Here is a 22,618-nt window from a genome sequence, read left to right on the forward strand (position 1 = left end):
GATAATTAAATAATCAGAATTTTTATTAATTATTATCAGTCTTTTTATGAAAAACAATTTTTATTCATAATAGTAATTTTATTTGAATATAATACCACAGTTGATATGACTAAGCAAGGTCAAGTTAGGTTAGGTAAACAAACTTAAGGTAATCAAAGAAGGTAGTGGTAAATCTGCCACCACCACCATCTTTGGTGGCAAGCGAATGTGGTATTAAGAAACATGTATTAATAAGGACTGAAAACCGATCGTTATAAAAATAAACCTGTACTATGGTCTCTAAGTCCTGTCAGCAATTTATATCATAATAGCATTATTGTATAACTGATGTGGCATACGAAATAAATTGGTAAACTACAGTCATCTTATCTACATAGCCAAGCACTATAATATACTAAAAAATGATAGGGTATAGAATCTCGGGATATTTCAGATATTTTGTGTTTTCTTTCTTATTAATATATAATTAGAAAGGAAGCACAAAACACTAACTTTCATCTATGATTCATCTTTAGGTACGATTCAATAAAGGTTAATACTAATAGAAAAATAAAATATCGTCTAAGGCACAAAGTGAAGCTAAATCGCTATTCGATATTTTATTTTTAGATCATTCCATTTAATCTAAATCATGTTATGGCATTTTCCGCCCTCACGGGACATTGTTATTATAACAAGCATATTTTTTACTTACGTTAAAATAAAGATTAACAAATAAAACAGACGGGTTTTTAAATAATAATTTACTAAGAATTTTGACTTAAAATTCACTTGTTTAGTAATTTCTGTTATCAATCTAATAATTAATATTTTAAATCCGTGATATCGCACGACAGAGTAATTGCATTAATAAATGTTAAGGCGCTCTAGTAGCTTCATACCAATATTAATAATAAAAAAATAGTTTTTCCAAGACCATATAAATTAATTTATGTTTACTTAGTTGCTATTCTGTATATTAAAGAAAGAAGATATTTATCGTATGACCTTGAAGTACTTTTCAGTAGATTTCTTAGTTCTATATATTTTCCAATCATGTTAGCGTAAAGTGTTTTAAATATAAAAAATATACGCGTCGAATTCGCAGTTGGCTCAAGACATGGATAAAGAGTAGACACTACTTTCATCGTCCGCGTCGTATCTACGTTATTTTTCACGTAGACACTTTAATACGTCATAGCCAACTGACCATTTACGTAAGACCCCTTGAACTCAATACAACGCCATCGATTTAAGTTGATAATACATGCGCTCAGAGGGGAGGGAGAGCTCTTCATGATGGTTCTTTCTACGTTATATCGATTTTTAGGAGCCTGCATGGCCTGTACAAGTCGCGACTCTGTGGCTGGCGGTATTGTATTTTGGAATTTCTTACATAATTTCGGTATGTATGTTTATATTTATTATTTAATACTAGGAATAGAACTACAGCACAGTAAATATTAATAATGTCGCTTTTTTCTGTAGGTACTTATAACTTTTAACTGTACCTTCTTTTAATTATCTTCTATTTATATCCTTTATAATTAGTTATTTAAATATTACAATGGGTTTGTAATTAGTTTTGGTTTAGGCTCATCATGAAACATGTGATTATAATTATTTTTTTCTAGAACTATGTATCTATTTATTTTTTATTTCCCTAATTTAATAAATGTACATAATACAATCTAACGAAAAAAAGTAGGATTTTAAATGAAACCATTTTCAAGAAATATTAATTTACTTTGCACAAAATGTATAATTTTATAGATACAACTATTACTTAAATGAAATCACCTAGTTGTGTTCTTATTTTTAATTAAATTTATCAGAAACTATATAGATAAATATTAATTTCATTTCGTCATTGTTTAATTTCTTCATCATGCCTATTTCCCAGGCATTATATAGACAATGGAAACTATATTTCGCATTAAATATATTATTTTAAAAGTAGAACCCCTATACTTCTAATATAGTATGTAGCTCTAACCTTAGACTTAACCTAACTATACACACGGCATGATAAACAAATTAGATATATATATATTGATTTATTTATACTTACTTGGGTATTATTTTCTATAAAAAAACCATATCGTGTTGTGATATATTAAAATTTCAAACAAGCCAAACTTTTATTTTATTGTTAAGAATTACTATGACTAAATATTTATGGAAAAATTTCTATGATTAAATCGGTAGCTAAAAAAGGACGTTTCAACACTTAAATCAGTTGTTAATTTATCTACTTAAAAAATTGCATATTACCACTACAAACATTATAAATCTGAAGAGCGTGTTTGTTTTGTTGAATGTGCTAATATTAGATGAGCTACTGATGTCTTCTTTTTGTTATTAATTCCTCTTGTTGTATAGATATTAATGGACGACTCAGCACGGTAGTAAATGTAATATAATTATATACTATTCGATGGTTCTTGACTAAATATTGTAAGTAACTTTTTATGTAGCTCGGTCAAGGTCAGTGAGGCAGGTTAAACTTATTATGTTTATTCTACGGGGCTAGTTTACCTTATAAAAACTTTGTTCACGTATGAAATAGGAAGGGCAACTTTGTTTTAATATGTATTACAGAATTTTATTTTAATTTTCAGGTGCATCGTCACATATGCCATCGACAAGCAAGAACAGCTGTAAGATTTTTATTACGATTCGACTGTGACTACCTTGCATGGGTCACTTTAAAACTGCAGACTTCAGCTCTTTGATAAAGATCTTAATGGTTCTTGTTGAAAACAAGCCAAACTCGCTTAAACTCAACAGCGTGGCGAGACAGTCTAGTCGATACTCTGCCAGGGATCCTAGATTAAGACGTTAATCGGGCCAATCAACCATCTCACTGCCAGTATTATCTTAAATTGTAGCAATGGAATTTGATGAAAATACTATAGTTCTAAGAAATCGCACTCCACTCCATAAAACGAAGGCTCTAGATGCGGTTCGTGAATCTCTTTTAACTGAATCAACGTCGGGAATTGTGAAAGGCGAAGATGATACAACGAGTATTGGCACGACATTCTCCAGCCCCGATGTAGAAAGTAGTAATGATTTCCTTTCTACAAATGGTAAAACAACGGAAGAGTATAATGAAAATTGTAAGATAACTATGAATAATGCGGGACAAGAAAAAACTAACCACAACAAGAGCGTAAGCTATGATAAAGAACTCAAAGAGGAGCAGAAACTGATAAATACTGCACCGCCTAAAGCGATAATTCCAGATGGTGGATGGGGATGGGTTGTGGTCTTTTCATCTTTTGTTATCTCGGTAATAGCCGACGGAATAAGTTTTTCATTTGGTTTATTATACATGGAATTTCTGGATGAGTTTAAAGCAAGTAAGGCTACTACTGCTTGGATTGGAAGCTTATTCATTGCAGTGCCGTTACTTGCTGGACCAGTGATGAGTGCTCTTGTGGACAGATATGGCTGTCGTAGTATGACAATATTGGGGGGACTAATTTCTACCCTTGGGTTTGTATTGGCATCTGTTTCAAACTCAATAGAATTGATTATGTTGACATTCGGAGTTATCGCTGGTTTAGGTCTCGGACTTGTTTATGTTACTGCAGTAGTTTCTATTGCTTACTGGTTTGAAAAGAAAAGAAATCTCGCTGTTGGCTTGGGGGCGTGTGGAACAGGCGTTGGTACATTTATTTACGCACCGATGACACAATATTTGATTAAAGAATTTGGATGGAGAGGAACCATCTTGATTTTAGCTGGTACACTTCTAAATTTGTGCGTTTGCGGTTGCGTTATGAGAGATCCAGAGTGGTGGATATTGGAACAAAGAAAGGAAAAATCTGAAAAAGAGGACTTGAAATCTGTTAGAGATGATGCCAAATCTAAATATTCTAGCTCTGCCTCTATAGCCAACTCTTTTACTTTTGACGATGAATTTACCCGTGGTAAATACATGAAGCGTTTAATTTCTAAGGGAGTGCTAGCAGAGCAAGTTATTAAAGATGAAGTTGCGGCAATACGCCGTCGAGAGATGATGTTGTTCATGAGAAAGAAGAATAGTGAAAAGAAGACAAGTTCTCTTATTGACTTGCACTCTCATTTGGTGAGAATTAATAAGGTAAGAAACTTATTATATTAAAATTTAATTAGGAAACACGTGCATATGTCATGTTTAATATTTTACTTAATATTTCAGATACCTAATCCATTCACAAATACGTGTAAGGAATGTGACGACGCTATGAAATACGTTTCATCTACAAACAACATTAATGACGGTGATCTTGAACCAAGAAAAAACCCGTCTAAAACCATCAAACTATATATTATCGAAAGGAAACCTAATGAAGGTGAAATAACGAATGAAAAGCCTGAATTCAAAAGGTCAATGTCCGAAGCAAAAGATTTACGGCCATTGCTAAAACAAGACAGTAAGGAAAACAAGAGGGATTGGTTCAAAAAACAATTGTCGATAAACCATCATTATCTAAGGGACTTGAAGGTGCCATTAAACTCAATAAGCCATAGGAACGCGTTGTTGAATATAAAACGGTATAAATTGAAGGCGTCCTCCTGCCCCGATATATTTAAGAACTCAATGGTTACAGTCAATGAGGATGAAGAGGTAAGGCATCAAAATTATCCTAATTATTAAATAAACGATTAATAGACATAAATAGAACTCATTAGATGCAGGTGAATATTAACAATCCAGCTAAGAATATTGCTAGACTGTTTTTTTTAAATACTGATTTTACATTACAATTAAGTATACAGTATTTACAATTTTCTTAACCTACAATGTAATAATAAAAATAATTAAAAAGAAAATCAAAACAAATTTAAAAAGTTTGGTCCCTGTGGCAGTGTACCTTTAACGCTGGCAACATTTCCTCGCTGTATTATTAAATTAGTTATGAAACGTGTTCATAGACGTTATTTCCTAAATTGCTCAATATACTATGTATTTTTATATTAGCCGCGATACTAAGATTTTAAGAATGGGGGAAAGTTCGCGCTTCGCGTCTAAAGACTGTCCACCTTTTTTGCCGGACAGTACAACCTGGTGAAATTTTGTGTGGTGGGAAAAGTTTGCGATAGATAAATAAAAATGTGTCCTGTTTATTCTATGACTGTGGCTATTGCATTTATATATGGAAAATAAGGATATCGTTTTTCAGTGAAAATCATGGGTAAATTTTTTTAAAATCAGTATTATTAATGTCTCACATCCCATTTATGTAGCTTTGCGTATCTATACATATCAGTAGTGTTGTAGTATATTAATATTAAGAAAACATTTTGTGTAGTGAAGCGAAAAATTTTAAAATTAAAACTCATCAGTCATCATTAATACTTACCTATGATAATTTTTCTTCTTCAAGGTAATAAGTATTTTACATATTCAATTTCAATTCTTATTCTTATATCTCCATATTTTTATGTCCCCAAGACGTGATTGAACCTCCATTATATAATGTATACCAAATAGTTTCGTATTGTTTTAGTTGACGTTTTAGTACAAGTACAGGTTTATAAAATAAACTATTCTACCTATAAAGTAACTTTGAATCTTCAATTTTCGACATAATCGTTTTAACGTGGTTTCAATTGACTAGTATATTACGCTAGACGAATTAGATGCTATTTAACATAGGACCTTAACTATATACAACTAAGCTTTAATTTTCGTTGGAGTTGAGTAGTATTATAAACAGAAAACCGTGGATTTCGACTCGACCTACTTCACCCAGCGATTGGCTGAAAACGTATAATCGACCAAACTCATTTCGTAAAACTTCAAATTTCATGTAATAAAACAATCGAGATTGGGACAAAAGAGTATTGGGTCAGATATTAATTTAATTTATTATTAAGCAACAACATAATACATATGAACAAAATATTAATTAATTATTATTAAATCGTTCTGTATGTAATATCAATATTCTCCAACAGAAATGGTACGATGATTGCGTCAGTGTCCTCGCCGATATGTTCAACGTAGACCTCTTCAAGAAAGTCACATTCGACCTTTTATGTATTGGCACGATTATAATTTTCGTATGGTTCATTGTACCATACTTCTACCTCGCTGAGCATATGATACACAAAGGTTATGGGGAAGATGAGGGAGCAGTCTTGTTGAGTCTCATTGGAATTACAAATACAATTGGGATGGTAAGCTTAATTAATTGGTACATAGTATTAGTATTATTGTATTACTGGTTGTCACCCGATGGAAAATCAAAAAACCAAATTGACTTTATACTGACCAACAAACATAAATTCTTTCCAAGCATAAATGTCATCAATAACCTAAATTTTAACACCAACCACCGCATGGTCAGAGCTGAGTTAAACTCATCCCAACCCAAGAACCCCAGACCAAAAATAAGTCGAGAAAATATAAAAATTAACAAACATCTGATAGGAGAAATAGCCAACTCACTAAACTCGAAACTTAAAGACTACAAATATGAAACAAAAGACGCCGACACACAGGAGAAATACAATTGGTTGGAAAATAAAATTGTAACCACTACTAAAGATCATAGCAAAAGGAAAGAGAACCTATACAACAGGATGACAGAAAAAACCGTCAACCTCCTTAACCAAAGAGCAGTGCTAATAAGTGCGAAAAATACTGGTAAAAATAGAAAAGAAATTGCAAGAATTAGTAAAGAAATAAAAGAAAACATTAGGAAAGACAGGAGACAACATCGTATGGAAACAATAGAGAGACATATAAGACAGACAGGAGGAATAAAGAAGGCGTACAAAGAATTAACTAACAAGAAAGAATGGATTGTTAAGATGGAAGATAGAAGAGGAGCGAAGAAAATTGGTAGACAAGAAATACTCAAAATCGCTACTGACTACTACACCGAACTATACAAAAATAACACAAATAAAAGAGAAATAGACTTACCAGAGTACGAAACGGTACCTTACATCATGCAGGAAGAAACTGAAAAAGCTATTGACACACAGAAAAATTATAAAACTCCAGGGCCAGATGGCATAACCAATGAAATACTAAAGCAAACGAAGGTAGCAGTGGCACCGATACTTACAGAAATTTTCAACTACGTGATAAACACAGAAATCATCCCAAAACAGTGGACTGAATCCATCATAATCCTTATATTCAAGAAAGGGAATCACTGCGATATTGGAAACTATAGACCCATCAGTCTAATGTCTAACATTTACAAGATTTTTGCAAAGATTATTTTGGAAAGAATAGGAAGGAAATTAGATGAGCAACAACCCATTGAACAGGCAGGATTCCGTAAAGATTTCTCGGTGCTAGACCACATCCACACTGTAAGACAAATTATAGAAAAATACAATGAGTACCAGCTTGTATACTACATAGCTTTTATTGATTACAGTAAGGCTTTCGATTCTTTGATACACTCAAAAATCTGGGAAGCCTTAAAGGAACTGGGTATAGAGCACAAATATATAAGAATTATAAAAAACATTTATAAACACAGTTCGGCTTGTATCCGCCTAGAAAAAGAAGGAAATAAATTTCAAATACAAAAAGGCGTGAGACAGGGTGACCCCCTTTCACCAACACTCTTTCTGGCCGTAATAGAAATGATCTTCAGGAATCTGGAATGGAGGGACATGGGTATAACTATTAATGGCCGCGCGCTAACGCACCTACGATTCGCTGATGATATCGTATTATTTGCAAAAACACCAGCTGATCTAAACAAGATGATAAATGATCTAGCATCGGAAAGTGCAAAGGCCGGATTGAAGCTAAACCCGGAAAAAACAAAAATCATGACCAATGGCAACAAAGACCCTGTAATAGTGGAGCAGAACCAAATCTCCTACGTGGAAGAATATTTATACCTCGGTCAACTGATGTCTCCAGACGATAACGGAAACAAAGAAGTCGAAAGAAGAGTTGCAAACAGCTGGAAAAAATATTGGAGCCTAAAAGAAGTGATGAAAGACAAGACCCTACACAATTCAACGAAAAGCAAATTATTTAACACATGCATCCTGCCAGTGCTGGCTTACGGGAGCGAAACATGGGCTTTAACAAAAAACGTAACAAATAAACTCTCCGTATGTCAACATGCCATGGAAAGGAGCATGACTGGGATCAAAAGAAAAGACAAAGTAAGGAGTAGCAACATCAGAGGAAAGACTAAGGTACAGGACATAACTTTGAAAATAAGAAGACAAAAGTGGAAATGGGCAGGCCACATGATCAGAGGAAAGGACAAATGGAGTAAAATAATCACACAATGGTACCCAAGAGATGGAAAGAGAAAGAGAGGTAGACCACAAAAAAGGTGGGACGACGACATTATACAAGTCGCGGGATCAACATGGGGTAGAGTGGCCATAGAAAGGCCAGAATGGAGAAGGTTGGAGGAGGCCTTTGCCATCTGGCAAACGGACAAGCAAAAGTGGAAGAAAAGTACAATATACGAAAAATAAAGAAAAATACTGGCATGTCCGAATAGAGGCTATAATAATAATAATAATAATAATTAGTATTATTGGCACTATATAAAAGGCGAATTAGATAAATCTATATATATAAAAAGAAAATGGTGTTCGTTTGAGGCTCTTTCACGCTTAAACCACTGATCGTATCGACATGAAACTACCACCATTCGATGCGAAATTTTTCCTAGATGGTTTATGGCTATTTATTTTTTTAATTCCAACGTTCCTTCATTTTTTTATTTCTGTTTTACTTTTATGAAAATTTTTCCCGCTAATAAAAACAAAAGAGGCTTCCTAGAACCGCAAAACGTCAACATCTGTTAAAAACTCGATTTTCGAAATATTTCAATTTTCTTAGCGGGAAGTTAAAAAGAAGAATAATAAAAATATGAAAAAAAATAAAATAATGAAACATAAAATTTATTTTAATTCGTCCAGCAAAGCGGGCGCGAAACGGCTAGTAATATATATTTTTACTAGCTGCCCCCGCGAACTTTGTTTCTCTTTAATGTGATTTTACTTAGGATCTTTTTCACAATATACGTTCTACATAAGTTCCAAATTAGCTATTTATTACTTATTGGTAGGATAAACACTATTGTTGCGTTTCACGACTGTCAGATAGCGCTATTCGTCACATAATAGTCCATCTTAAGCTATGAGTCCGATGAATGTCAAATAGCAAAATTTATTAATAATTTATGTGTTGCATAGCTATTTGGTACTTTATCTATACATTGTGAAACAGACCCTTAGCCTACCTTTTTAGTACATACCAACATGGAATATTTTGCTATACTACCCCAGAGACTGTTTGGTTTTCCGGAATGAATTTTTTTAGGTTTTTCTGTTAATTTTTCTCTATTGTATAAACCTCAGAGTTGAAGTCATAAGTTTTTAACAAATTAAAAATAGGGGTTAATCGTAGACGGGTGACAATAAAGGGTTGTATGTATTTTTGTATGCTGTATCATAAAAAAAACAAAAAGTTTTGTCAAAAAAAAGAAAATAAAAATTTGAGGGTGGTGATGATGGTGGAGATGAAAAATAGATGTCCGATTCTCAGAATTACTAAATATGCATAAAATATTTCATAAGAATCGGTCAAGCCGTTTCGGAGGAGTATGGGAACGAACATTGTGACACGAGAATTTTATATAACTATATACATATAAGTCTTAGGACGTACTAGATAAGGGACAAGGTAAGAGTACCCATAGCTGATACATAGTGAATATCATGAAAGTGGATGAGGTGAGAGAGGTATGTCAGGACCGAAGCAAGTGGAGATCCATGGCCTTCGGGAAGATATAAATAAAAAAATAATAAATAATATTTAAAAAAAACTAAAAAACACGCTTTTAAAGCACATCATACTAAAAAGTGAAAAATAATTCCTAATTTAGGCTGAAAGTGGTAATTAACAAAAAATACTGGCATTATTGTGAAAAAGCGTGGGTTGCTCTTTTTATAAACTATTATTATTATTATTATTTTATTAATTCTTTTCGGATTATTGCATTGTCATCGATCTTTGACAGGTGCACAAAGTTTGAATTAAATCTGTCCGTTAAAAGTGGGTCAAAATCGAGTCCGAAGGAGTCGGTTACATACATACATACAGGTGAAGCGTACATACAGGTGAAGCGAATAAAGCGTGTAAAAAATAAATATTATTATATTAATGAACTACTAATTTCAACGATAATATTAATCACAACAAACGTGCTGAGGTCGTTTACATAATAATCTGGGGACTGTCTTGCCACCAGTAATCGATTCAGAAACGTGCTTTTTACGACATATTTTTGCTAATTGGGTAGAATGTGTTCGGTCATATAAATATATCAAAGTAATTTTCCTATATGGTCTAAGATCCCGATATACAACGACCTTCACCGAGATGCTTATTTAATGAAACGTATTTTATATTTAATTTAATATGTCAATAAATATAATCCATATGGGTTGCTTAGCAAATTCCAGTCTAGAGTATTTTAATTAATATTAAAAAAAAAAAAAATTTTAAACATTTCACCGGTATGATTATTAGATAAATTCTATACCAATCGAAAGTATGAAGCCCATAGAATATGCAAACGTTAGGTTGTTTTTAATCAATTAATTATTTATGTGTATATTTTTTATGACACTAAAGTATATATATACATCTTTAGTAAAAAAGAAAGTTATAGTGATACATATATAATACTACCCTGACTAAAAATATTGATTGAAAAAAATTTAAAAAATTTACTACATGCAAATTATAAAAAAAAAAATTTTTTAAATATTAATTAAACATACTCTGGACTGAAATTTGCTAGACAACCCATATGGATTATATTTATTGACATATTAAATTAAATATAAAATACGTTTCATTAAATAAGCATCTCGGTGAAGGTCGTTGTATATCGGGATCTTATACTAATAGTCATTCATGACAATCGATTTATTAGAAGGCATTGAAAGGAATTTGTTCTGGTTTTAAACTAATACGCATTGATGTTTGAGAATGAATTGAAAAGTTAGATTTTTATGTAAGTTTATCTCACCCAGAGCATTTGGAAGTTTGAATAGATATTACAATTTATAAGAGAATATCATACTTCTACATACAATATAGACGCCGTAATGTGTATGTAGAATTTATTTTAAACAACTGCTCTCAAACCAGAATCCAGAAAACATGTCACCTGATATTTACGTATAACCGTGCCAAATTCCCGCTTTTAACATTTACTAAATATATCTGTTTTAACCTTCAGATATAATTTATTTTTGAATTATTGATGTTAGGATTACTAATAGAAATGTTATTTTAATTGCTTATATTATTATTATATAAATATATTATGTAATTATATACTATTTCGTGCTCATATCCTTATGACATTAATCTTATATATAAAATTCTCGTGTCGCGGTGTTTGTGGTCAAACTCCTCCGAAACGGCTCGACCGATACTCATGAAATTTTGTGTGCATATTGGGTATGACTGAGAATCGGACAACATCTATTTTTCATCCCCCTAAATGTTAAGGGTAGTCCACCCCTAAATTTTATTTTTTATTTTTTAGACAACATTTTTATTTTTTATGATACAGCATTAAACAATACATACAACCCCTAATTTTCACCCCTCTACGATCATCCCCTATTTTTTTATTATAAATGATATACATGGCAAAACGACGTTTGCCCGGTCAGCTAGTAATCTATAAAAATAAATCATTATGAAAGTAACATTACCAGTTATATTTACTGTGTAACAATTTAATAAATAAATAACAATTTCAATTTAAGAAAAATTTAATATTTAAAACATACATACAGCTAATGAGCATTTAACTAAATAGGGCAATATTAACTCAGGATTGTTATTACGTAATTTAGTTCGTTACGCACTGATTACCGACAAACAATGACAATTATTTTGTTTTCACGGCATAGAAAGGTCCTTTTCAAAAGTTTTTTGTGCCAGCCTTGACCTTATAATCCCAGTCAATTCTATGTATACGTATACAAGGAAAATACTGACGATACCAATCAATACTTTAAAAGGTGAAACTGTATTTAAAGAAGGGTATATAAAGCACGTTTTGACATTATCTAATATATAAAATTCTCGTGTCACAATGTTCGTTCCCATACTCCTCCGGAACGGCTAGACCGATTCTTATGAAATTTTTAATGTATATTCAGTAAGTTTGAGAATCGGCTACTATCTATTTTTTAAACCCCTGAGTGATAAGGGGTGTCCACCCCAATTTTTATTTTTTAGATTTTTTTTTTATGATACAGCATACAAAAATATATACAACCCTTAATTTTCACCCTTCTACGATCAACCTCTATTTTTTTATTTTAGTATATAGTTATTTTTATTGATCTAAAAAAAGAAATAATATACATTTGACGACTCATTGGCCTAGTGGTTAGTACCCCTGACTGCGAATCCATGGGTCCTGGGTTCGATCCCCGGCTGAGACGAACATCGATGTGATGAGCATTTGGTGTTGTGCTTAGGTCTTGGGTGTTTAATTATGTATTTATATGTCTATAATATGTATGTATATCCGTTGCCTAGTACCCATAACACAAGCTTCACCAGCTTAGCATGGGACTAGGTCAATTGGTGTAAATTGTCTTTAAAAAAAAAAAAACATGGCAAAACAACGATTGCCGGGTCACATAAAAATTCTAAAAAATAAGATGGCTTGATCGAGAGTTATCCTTTTCTATTGTAGGTGGGTCTTGGCTGGATTGGAGACCTTCCAGGAGTATCAATTGGCAACCTGTATGCCGTTTGTCTGGTAATCTGTGGGGCCTCGGTCCTTGCCATACCTCTGGTTATTTACAACTATTGGTTGCTGGCATTTTTCTGTGGCCTTTTTGGACTGATGTTCGCAGCGGCCTTTACTTTTGTACCTAGTCTTTTGGTGAAATTGGTGTCTTTGGACGACTTTACCTCAGCATATGGGTTGGTTTTGCTAGCGGAGGGGATTGGACATTTAATTGGACCACCATTATCTGGTGAGTAATAGTTTAGATATGTGTATCTTTATATATATAATTCTTCTGTGTGTATGTCACTGAACTTCTCTCAAACGACTGGACCGATTGTGATGAAATTTTTTGTGTGTGTTCAAGGGGATCTGGGAATGGTTTAGATTCACAAATCAGCCCGCCAGATGGCGCTGCAGTCGGTACTTTCATACTTTGCTTTACTAATTGCTTGAAATATCATGCAGGACAACGTCTGTCGGGTCCACTAGTATATATATATATATTTTGAATATCTTCCGCTGATATTTTTCTAATTGAGATACCCTTTTAACACAACTCGCTGAAATAGAATTCGATTCACTTATTACTATGTTTTGTTTATGTAAATACGGAATGTAAATAAAACTTTTGTAACGGATATTTACATATTTATATTTATTACTTTATATATTAGGGCACTCTCTAAGAGTGACAGTAGACATGAATTACAAATCGATTTTGAACATAAATCTTAATCTAAAGCTTAGGTTTCATAGAAAAGCGGTGCCGTTATCTAACGGCCGTGATGTAGCGTTGGGTGACGTCACCCATACGTTGTCTATAAATAACATCGGAGTAGGTTTTCTAGAGAACGTTGAGTGTCACCGTAATGTCAAATAGCGGTGCTGTCATTTGAATGACGGCCATCATAGCGGTGATAAATATTAGTTCAACGTTTTTCGCGTGTAGCGGTGCCCATATTTAATTAATACAATGAGTGGAAACGTGACTTGGACGAGCGAAAATGATTGTCTTTTTTAAAGACGGCCGTTATTAACAACCGTAAAATGACGGCCGTTAGTTGACGGCACCGCTTTTCTAGGAATCCTAAGCTTAAGAGCTATCTCAGATACGGAATTATTATATGCATTTTTCCAGGTCTGATCTACGATTTGACGTTTTCCTGGGAGCTGTCTTTCTATCTGGCTGGAGGTTGGATTATTGTAGCTGGTATCTTAACTTCTTTCATACAGCCTATTAGGTCTTACCAGCAACGTAGGCAGGCTGAAATAGAAAACAATATTATATAAACTTAATAAAAAAAAAACTGTTTTACAGTTGAAATACAATTTTTAAAATATTTTGCTCTATTGATGTTTGAAACATTGATGTTGAATCAATAAGCTATATAACAATTTTATCTTTCGAAAATCTATTTTTATTAAAAAGACAAAATATTCCATATAGTTTTACTAAAATGCATTAAAATGTTTCTTGCAATTCACTAATGACTAAAAATACCATAGAATCTTCCTAGGCGTTAACGTACAGATTATTTTTTTAAAATGGTATTTATGATTTATTAGTAATGTACGATGTATTAGTAATGTATAAGTAAAGATACCTCTTTCGATTGTTTTATACAGATTCCTAAATATACATAGAGACTGTAACAGGTCGTTGGTATACTTATAGTTAACTGAAACTGACTGAAAACTGTGTCTATTGTAGACTTAAAATCTGTTTTGAAATATTTTATTAATCGGCTTTTCACAGCCAATAACTATCTAGTATTAATCACTTAACTTCTTTGGAATCTTTGTAGTTATCTATGGTACTAAAATTTATAATAATCTACAAATATTATACTAAGCACAAATTAATTAATGCTTTCTAGTCAAATTATAGTATTAAATATGTAATTAAAATTGAAAAAGTTTACTATTATTGTTATGACACGTTATTATGTAATAAGAAATAATTAAAAGTAAATATTGTTTTATTTAATAGTAGCGTCATTTATTCAATTTATGAACGTTTTTCTTTTGTTAAATTTGGCGAGTGGACGATAAAATTATGTAACTACAGAACACCAAATATTAACAATTTGTTATAATTTATTTGATATTTATTATATAAGGGATGAAGTCTTAGAGAGGAGCAAATCTAAGATAAGTATATAATATATATTTTATACCAACAATAACCAGGACAATAGTTATGATAATAATTCTACTTATAAAGGTTTAGACTTTTGTATAATTATTATCGCAAGATTTCTTTGAATTCGAAAGACTGGGAAATAAAGATGTTATTATTTTTTTAATTTTATATAGATCCTCAGAAGTACTTTGAGTTTGAGATGGTCCTCGCCGAATTTGCTTATTCAAACTACAGTATCTGTCACTTGTCATTTAATCTGAAACCGCGTTTGCTAACTACCTTTGTACGTAAATAGGTATATCATTAGTGTTTGAATTTAGGCCAAAACGACCGCTTTCGTTAGAGTAACAATTAAAACAATTGTTTAGAGAAAATTGCATGTATGTGCAAAACGATAGTAAAATTCCACTTCATCTTGGATCACAATAAAATAAAGTCATAAGTAAATATCGTTATCAAGAGATAATTAACATTTGTCGAGAGGAATTCTGCGTAACGGACGTTTTATGAATAGATTTAAAAATGGGGATTTTATGTTTGAGGCGCGACGCGGGTCTCGCCTCATAAATAAATTCTCAGATCCAAGAGTGTTTTGTAAGCTAACGCACGTTTGTGAACTGTTTCTGTGTATCAGCTGTTTTATTTCAGTTTTACTGTGGTTACTACGTGTCCAGGTATGTACATTGTTTAGTATTTGTATAGTTTGTAATGTTCATCATTTATTGTTGCTAGTTTTTGTCAATGTTTAGTTTAAAACCCTCAAGGATACGGTGCATTGTAAAAGTTGCTTTGTTGAATATTGAAGAGATAAAAAAGTATAGTCGCAAACATAACCATTTATCTTTTTGCTGTGTTAGAATTGTATTTAAATCTATAGTTAAGTACGTACCTATGGAGTTTAAAAAGATAGGTATTAAAACAAATATACCGGCGAGATGGCAGGCTTTTTTATTCAACTTTTCATTAATTTTTTATAGCCTGCTAGTAGGTACGAATCTTGTTTATACAAGTTTATTGCATTATAAACGTTATCTTTTCACTGATAAAGTATATCTAGATAATGATCCTAGGTATCAGGGTTTTCTCCTCACTTGTAGATTCTAGATTTCCATAGGTTGGCATTGGTTAATAATAATTATAACCATTTATGTTATGTATATAAAAATGTCAATACTATACGATTGGATAGTCTATGAATTCCGAAGTAACTCGAGATATGAATCACATTAGCACAAAGGATTTTAGTTTAATCTTGTCTCGGGTTGGTATTGTTGTCTGATGTCCCCTACGTCGTGGAGCAGACACATTTTTGTTTCATCGATAAATAAGGCAAGATTATCAGCATTATGTGTCTACCTGAATTTATTAGTGTTACCGGCCGCCAACCTGGGGATTTTGTTTCTATGCGTTAACAATAGGGACACAAAAGTGGTATACAAATGAATTATACCTTTAAAGTTAAAGATATTTATTGCTTATAAATATTTTCAACAGGTTTTTATTTTTATTGATTTTACATACAATATATACGTCAGTGACGTCAGGCGACCTTTTCTCTTTCGAATTACTTTCACTTAATGAACATGAAACAAAGTATTCTGTAATATATCAGGTTCTTACATATATAATACCGATAAAAAAATCTATGAATTCTAATTAAAATCAGTTATTGATTGTTAGTTATCTTTAGTAGGATTATACCACATTTTTTGTTATTTGATACTTATCGCAATTTACAATCTTGAGTACTGTCAAATATGATAAAACGTGGATAAGAAATAGTTCGACAGCTCTTTTAAGAAATAAGGTATACAAAAAATCTCTTTAGTTTCTTGGTCTATTAATATGGAATTTTAAATAAATAAAACAAGATGTCTGGGAGGATTCCGCAGCTGGCTGTAATGGGGAATACCTGGTTAATTAGTATTATATTAACGTTTTGACGTGACAACGTCTTATAATTCGATGGAGCCGGCTGCACGCACGAAAAAACATGACTCATGCGGCGTTACCTCGCTCTGAGGCGTTACTCGCTCTGAGGCGTTACATTTAAAATTGACGTAATTGTATTTATGCGTACCTACAAATAAATGTAACTTGATCAATTCAATTGTGATTTCCATTTACCTCCTCTATATCCATACAAAACACCTATCAAACAAATAATTTTTTTTTTTTTTAAATGCAACCATCCCATCAATATTTTTTTATGACGTTATCACGTTCAACAATCGTCAGTAAACCCACTTTACAGACAACCGATTTTTTTTAGATGAGTTAAGTCTTTGGTATTTTTATATTTGGGCAATAAGTTTATTCCCGTAAAGACTTGTATTCCGCGTCGAGAATTGTATTCCTCTTGAACATTATTCCGTGTCTAAAACCTTTTTGACAGTTTACTAGTTACATTTACAAAAGAAAGAAACGCTGCATTTATATTTAAACATTCGTCAATGACCTTGTACCCTTATATCGCTTCTCTTGCGATTAGCAAGTAGGTAGAATTTTAATTTCTTTTATTTTAATTAAAATTAATTATAAGCCATAAATTCTTAGTAATTGGTTTTGAATAATATGTGAAAGAAGTTTAAAATATAGTTACATAAGCTGTCTATTAAATGTGTCCATGGGCGGTGGTATCACTTAACATCAGGTGAGCCTCCTGCCCGTTTGCCCATAATTTTTTTTTAAATATTTTAGCACATTTGCGAGAGTCCTCAAATTTTAACTTTAACGTCAAGAAATCCGAGAGGAGAAACCGTATCTCGAAAATCAACATCATTAATATTCATCAAAAAGAGTATTTGTTACTCTTTAGTATCTAGTTTAAGTTGGTTATTCATATACTTACTTTCATGTCGCTTGTTTATGGAAATATCCTAAGGAAAATGGTACTACATATATACTGACTTATTCATAAATTCACTTATTCAAAATCATTTAATAACAAAATTATAATACTAAAATAATCGTTTTGGAAACTTAAATCATAAATATTTGCAAAGTATTGAATGAAACCATACTTGTCAGTAAATATTACATCCGATTATCGGAATGCAATTTGCATCGAGTTTCGTTCGGTACATGTGACCTTAAAGTACGAAAGGTGAATGACCCTAAACAGGTACTGTACCTGGCGCCTAAGTCTATGTGACAAGCTACCTAAGATGGAGTGGGCTCATTACGAAAAATATTACGTTGGCAAATCCTTATACAGTATACTGTATTATAGTTGGGTAATGTATTTTAAAAACTAGTACATCATAACTCATGAGGCACTAATTCGACTTAGGGTCCTTCAAGAAAAGAGCGTACCTATTCTTAAAAGGCCGGCAACGCACTCGCTAGCCCTCTGGCATTCAGAGTGTCCATGGGCTTCGGTATCACTTAACATCAGGTGAGCCTCCTGCCCGTTTGCCCCCCGTTCTATAAAAAAAAAAAAAAAACTAGGACAGTATTTTTTGATAAACATTGAAGTTAGAAGTAGTATCGTTATGACTTTAATATAAATAATATTAATATAGAAGTTATACTTCTTTTGGTGCGTTAGGGAAATGATGAGAGTACATTTTTACGACGCGCGCGAACAACGTCCCAAAAACCGATACCCTGAAGTTAGCCAACATTTTAGTCTTTTCTATTGTTAGTGTCGTTTTTTCTACGAACGCAGAATAAAAATTGTATCTAGTTGGTTTTTTTTGGCAAAGGCCTCTTCCAAATCCCGCCAAATCTCTATGCCATGTACCACCTGCTGTTTCTTTAATTTGGTCTATCCACTTTCTAAGTTGTCTTCCTCTTTTTGCTGTACCTTGGACACCAGTTTAGTGGTTTTTTGCTCCACTTTTCTGTTCCTCTTGATATGTGCCCCGCCCATTGCCACTTTAGTTTATTTCTCTTTATTATAGCATCTATTACCTTAGTTGTTTTTCTTAATCCTGTATTCTTTATTTTGTCTATTCTTTTCTTACCTTACATCGTACAATATAAATAATAACGAACCTTAAAGTTGTTTAACACCAAATATATTATATTTCGAGCAGCCTGGAAAATTTTATTTACAAATAAGTGTTTCAATACTATTAATATAAAAATTAGGATATAAGAAAGTAAATATTTAATTAGACTTTGTGACCTTGTGACTTATCAGAATCATTGCGTGCCTTCAGTCCATAGAGTAATACAATATGACTACATTGTGGTAAACATTCAATTAGTCTAGTATGTGTTCTATTTGTAGCGAGTATTTTATTACCAGTAAAAGGTCTCTTGTGGCCTGTATTGTAATTGAAACGATTGACGCAATACAGTTTATCTTATAACTATAATTATTTGCAATATTAGTCAAGCCCCTTTTTCGTGTGTTTACTTCAAATGATTCTGCCTTTTGGAGGCGGTTTTCGCACGTATACTTGTTAAAGGCGAGGATTTAGACTTCTGCCAGCTACGACTGTTTAAATTTTAGACTATAAAAGAGCAGTCAAAACTTTTTGTGTAATGTAAATATAGAGAGTCTGCAGATGATAGAAAAATAGAGTATAATATTATGGAATCGCTACAATTTCAAGTACATAAAGTTGTTTCGACACCTATTCTAAAATAATTAGGAAATAAATGATATAAAGCGAAATTACTTAGTACTAAATATTCGATAGCTATTACCTTCACCGCAGTGTTTTTTTGATTAATTTGAACAAATATACGGATATGTTTAACTTTATCACCTTCCTCATGATGTCATTAAATGTATTTTACTATACAAAAGTAGCTTAATAAGTATATGCATAGAGAATTATTTCATACATTGAGTTCCATAATAATTTCTCTTTGCCTACTATAATATTTTCTTTTACTGGCGTAAACCATATCTTAATATATATATTCTTGTGTGCGTGTGTATGTGACTGAACTCCTCCTAAACGACTGGACCGATTTTGATGAAATTTTTTGTGTGTGTTCAAGGGGATCTGGGAATGGTTTAGATTCACAAATAAGCCCGCCAGATGTTAAGGGTAGTCCACCCCTAATTTTTATTTTTTTATTTATAGATAAAATTTTATTTTTTATTTTTTTTATGTTACAGAATTAAAAAATACATACAACCCCTAATTTTCAACCCTCTACGATCAACCCCTATTTTTTTATTATAAATGATATACATGGCAAAACGACGTTTGCCGGATCGGCTAGTATATATATATATATATGATTTTGTCTTAATAGAAATATTAAACTGTCACTTGGTTGTCATATATCTACTTGTGTATCATAGCTGTAGGTATGAGATCCGATATCTTTGGTCTGTTTCAAAAAAATTTATTATGTTTTGACACTAATAGTAGGTGATACGAAGTTCACCGGGTCATCTAATTATGAATAAATTCACGTTTAATATCCGGCAAATATGTTTTATTTTATTAATCCTACAATTTTGTCTATATTAGCGTATAGTGTATGAACGAAGTGTGTCCTATATATAAAAATAAAGTTATTTGTACCAATACTATACATTAGTATTCTAATATTTTTTTGTCATAAACTCGTGCCTTGTAATTGTAACAGTTGAATGACTCCATCTTATTTGATTAAGGCAAATGCTTTATCATTTATTGCACTTAGAAGTGATAATAACTGTTTTATTGTTCTGACCCTGAGTCTGGTTGTCAAAGCCTAATCCAATTCGGTACAGAGCGGTTGTAACAACTCTATGAATACTAATAAGGAACATAAAAAAAAAAATGTTTTTTAAATTTTAATTCAAAGACTAAAGCACTTCCGTAATCTTATTTTTAAATTAAATTATGAAGTTTCCTGTTCCTTTTATGTATATCATTATTCATCATAAAAAAAATTATAGAGACTTCATGTTTATTGGGTAAAATTTATTAACGATGGCTCAAGTAATTATAACCTATTCAATTCCATACATTGTATATTTAAAATATGTTTTGTCACGTTTACTCAGTATTAAAGTGGCATTCTAATGATAAGGACAAATACATTAATAGCTTTATGTCGTTTAAGTCAGCGTTTATATCTTAAGCGCTAGGTGCAAACACACAGAAAGAAATAAAAATTACTTTTATAAGGCCGTTTTGCATGACAATAAACTATTAATTTAATGTCGATTATTATTTATACATAAATTTTTTAGCTATTAGCACTTGCTGCTACGGTAAACAAACAAACAAAATAAAGCAAACATCGTAAGAAAACCGAACAAACAATCCAAAAAATCGAAAAATGTTCTCACATAATTTTTACAAGGCCCATATAGGGTAATAGCGCCGTTGGATTGTTATTATTACTCTAACAAACAAGAGCTAGAATATTTAAGAAGTATATAAATGCACGGTCAAATTAGCTACGCTAGGAATTAGTCAAAAGACGTTGGCGTTGTCGGAAGTCTATTGTAGAATTAAGCAAAAGGAACCGCTGTAATTTTGACAATTCAAACCACTAACCTCGAAAATGTAGTGATGTATCGTACCGGTCTATCAAAGACAATTTGTCTATGGTTCTCTTTAAAAACCAGTGATTGATGATTCCGTGAAGTTGTTTTTAAAGAAGGAATTCGTATACTGTGTCTGTGTTAATGTTTCATTTGTTCACACAAACGCAATAAATAATTATATCAATATGTATAATGTTCGTGCGAAGTTATTTTGTTTGCTTACACATTTAGTTATGTACTTTGAACGTTTTACTCTATATAAAATTATTTTTGAAATGGTTATAAAGCAAAGAGTTGTATGGAGCTAATCGTCATTTATTGTTTCATTCACGAAAACTGTTTCATTCATAAATCGAGTTGATTATTAATCATAACTTTATGAAGCGAATAAGTACGTGGAGTCACGAGCGCTTTCTTGGCACATATTAGTGAATTTCCTGAACACTCCACCAAATACCGAAAAGTTATATAACATGGAATATTTTCCCAGCAAATCAAAGTACTTAAGTCTTTAATAAAGTCTCTTCCGTGTTAGATAACAATTAAAAAAAAGAATATGGTCCTACGAAGGAATTATTAATGAAGAGACTTATATAAAAACATACATTTAAAAAAGCAGGTTATAAAAGTTATCAGACAACGGGCGGCCTTATCGCTAACAAGCGAGTTCTTCCAGACAACCCTAGCATGGAACAATAAAAAATAGGCGGGTGTACTTATGTACGCGCGTAAGAAGTTATACTTCGGCATTATTAAAAATAGTTTTTGATTGCATGCAAATAATTAATTACAATTAAATAATCAAAGACTGGAAAAGGAGTCATTATATTCAATAAAATTCAGTTTACATTTGAAAAATTAAATAAATAAATATTTATCATTATTACATTAAGTGTTACATAAATTCTATTATAATTCGAATGTTTTAAATTATTTCCAATGCCGTAGCATCTTCCGTGGGCAACTTCATTCTGTTAATTTTGTGTCACGGTGCGCGCGCATCGTAAAATTTAATTCAATCAATTTTTCATAACGCGCCTAAAGAAGTATAACTTCAAAAAGAAATACCTAAAACTATATCTTAGGCGAGAATCTTTAGAGAGAGAATCTTTCCCTTCCAGTTAATAAAATTTGTATACTTAATACTTATATTTATAAACAGCAAATGTAAACATTTAAAACACCCCACTATTAAATTTTAAGACGGTTTTTGTGTAAACATACTATTAAACCGAGCCGACATAAAATAAATCGTACACATTTGCAAACTGAATTCAC

At 31.9% G+C, this 22,618-nt stretch overlaps 2 protein-coding genes across 2 annotated transcripts in view; both read left to right on the plus strand.

Annotated features, from left to right (window-relative positions):
* The first annotated feature begins 1,250 nt into the window (after positions 1-1,250).
* LOC125049641 (monocarboxylate transporter 14-like) lies at positions 1,251-14,285 on the plus strand. Its single transcript, XM_047649037.1, has 6 exons — positions 1,251-1,384; positions 2,601-4,090; positions 4,169-4,597; positions 5,932-6,153; positions 12,708-12,993; positions 13,885-14,285. The coding sequence occupies exons 2-6, from the start codon at positions 2,873-2,875 to the stop codon at positions 14,034-14,036; spliced, it is 2,307 nt and encodes a 768-aa protein (XP_047504993.1). The 5' UTR covers positions 1,251-1,384; positions 2,601-2,872; the 3' UTR covers positions 14,037-14,285.
* A 934-nt stretch (positions 14,286-15,219) lies between these two features.
* The window catches only part of LOC125049640 (monocarboxylate transporter 14-like), a 30,524-nt gene continuing 23,125 nt past the window's right edge, over positions 15,220-22,618 (plus strand). Inside the window, exon 1 of the mRNA XM_047649035.1 lies at positions 15,220-15,563. The gene's annotated coding sequence lies outside the window, so the exon portion shown is untranslated. The remainder of the gene's footprint in view (positions 15,564-22,618) is intronic.

The sequence above is a fragment of the Pieris napi genome, chromosome 5 (genome assembly GCF_905475465.1).
Source record: "Pieris napi chromosome 5, ilPieNapi1.2, whole genome shotgun sequence".
Lineage (NCBI taxonomy): Eukaryota > Metazoa > Arthropoda > Insecta > Lepidoptera > Pieridae > Pieris > Pieris napi.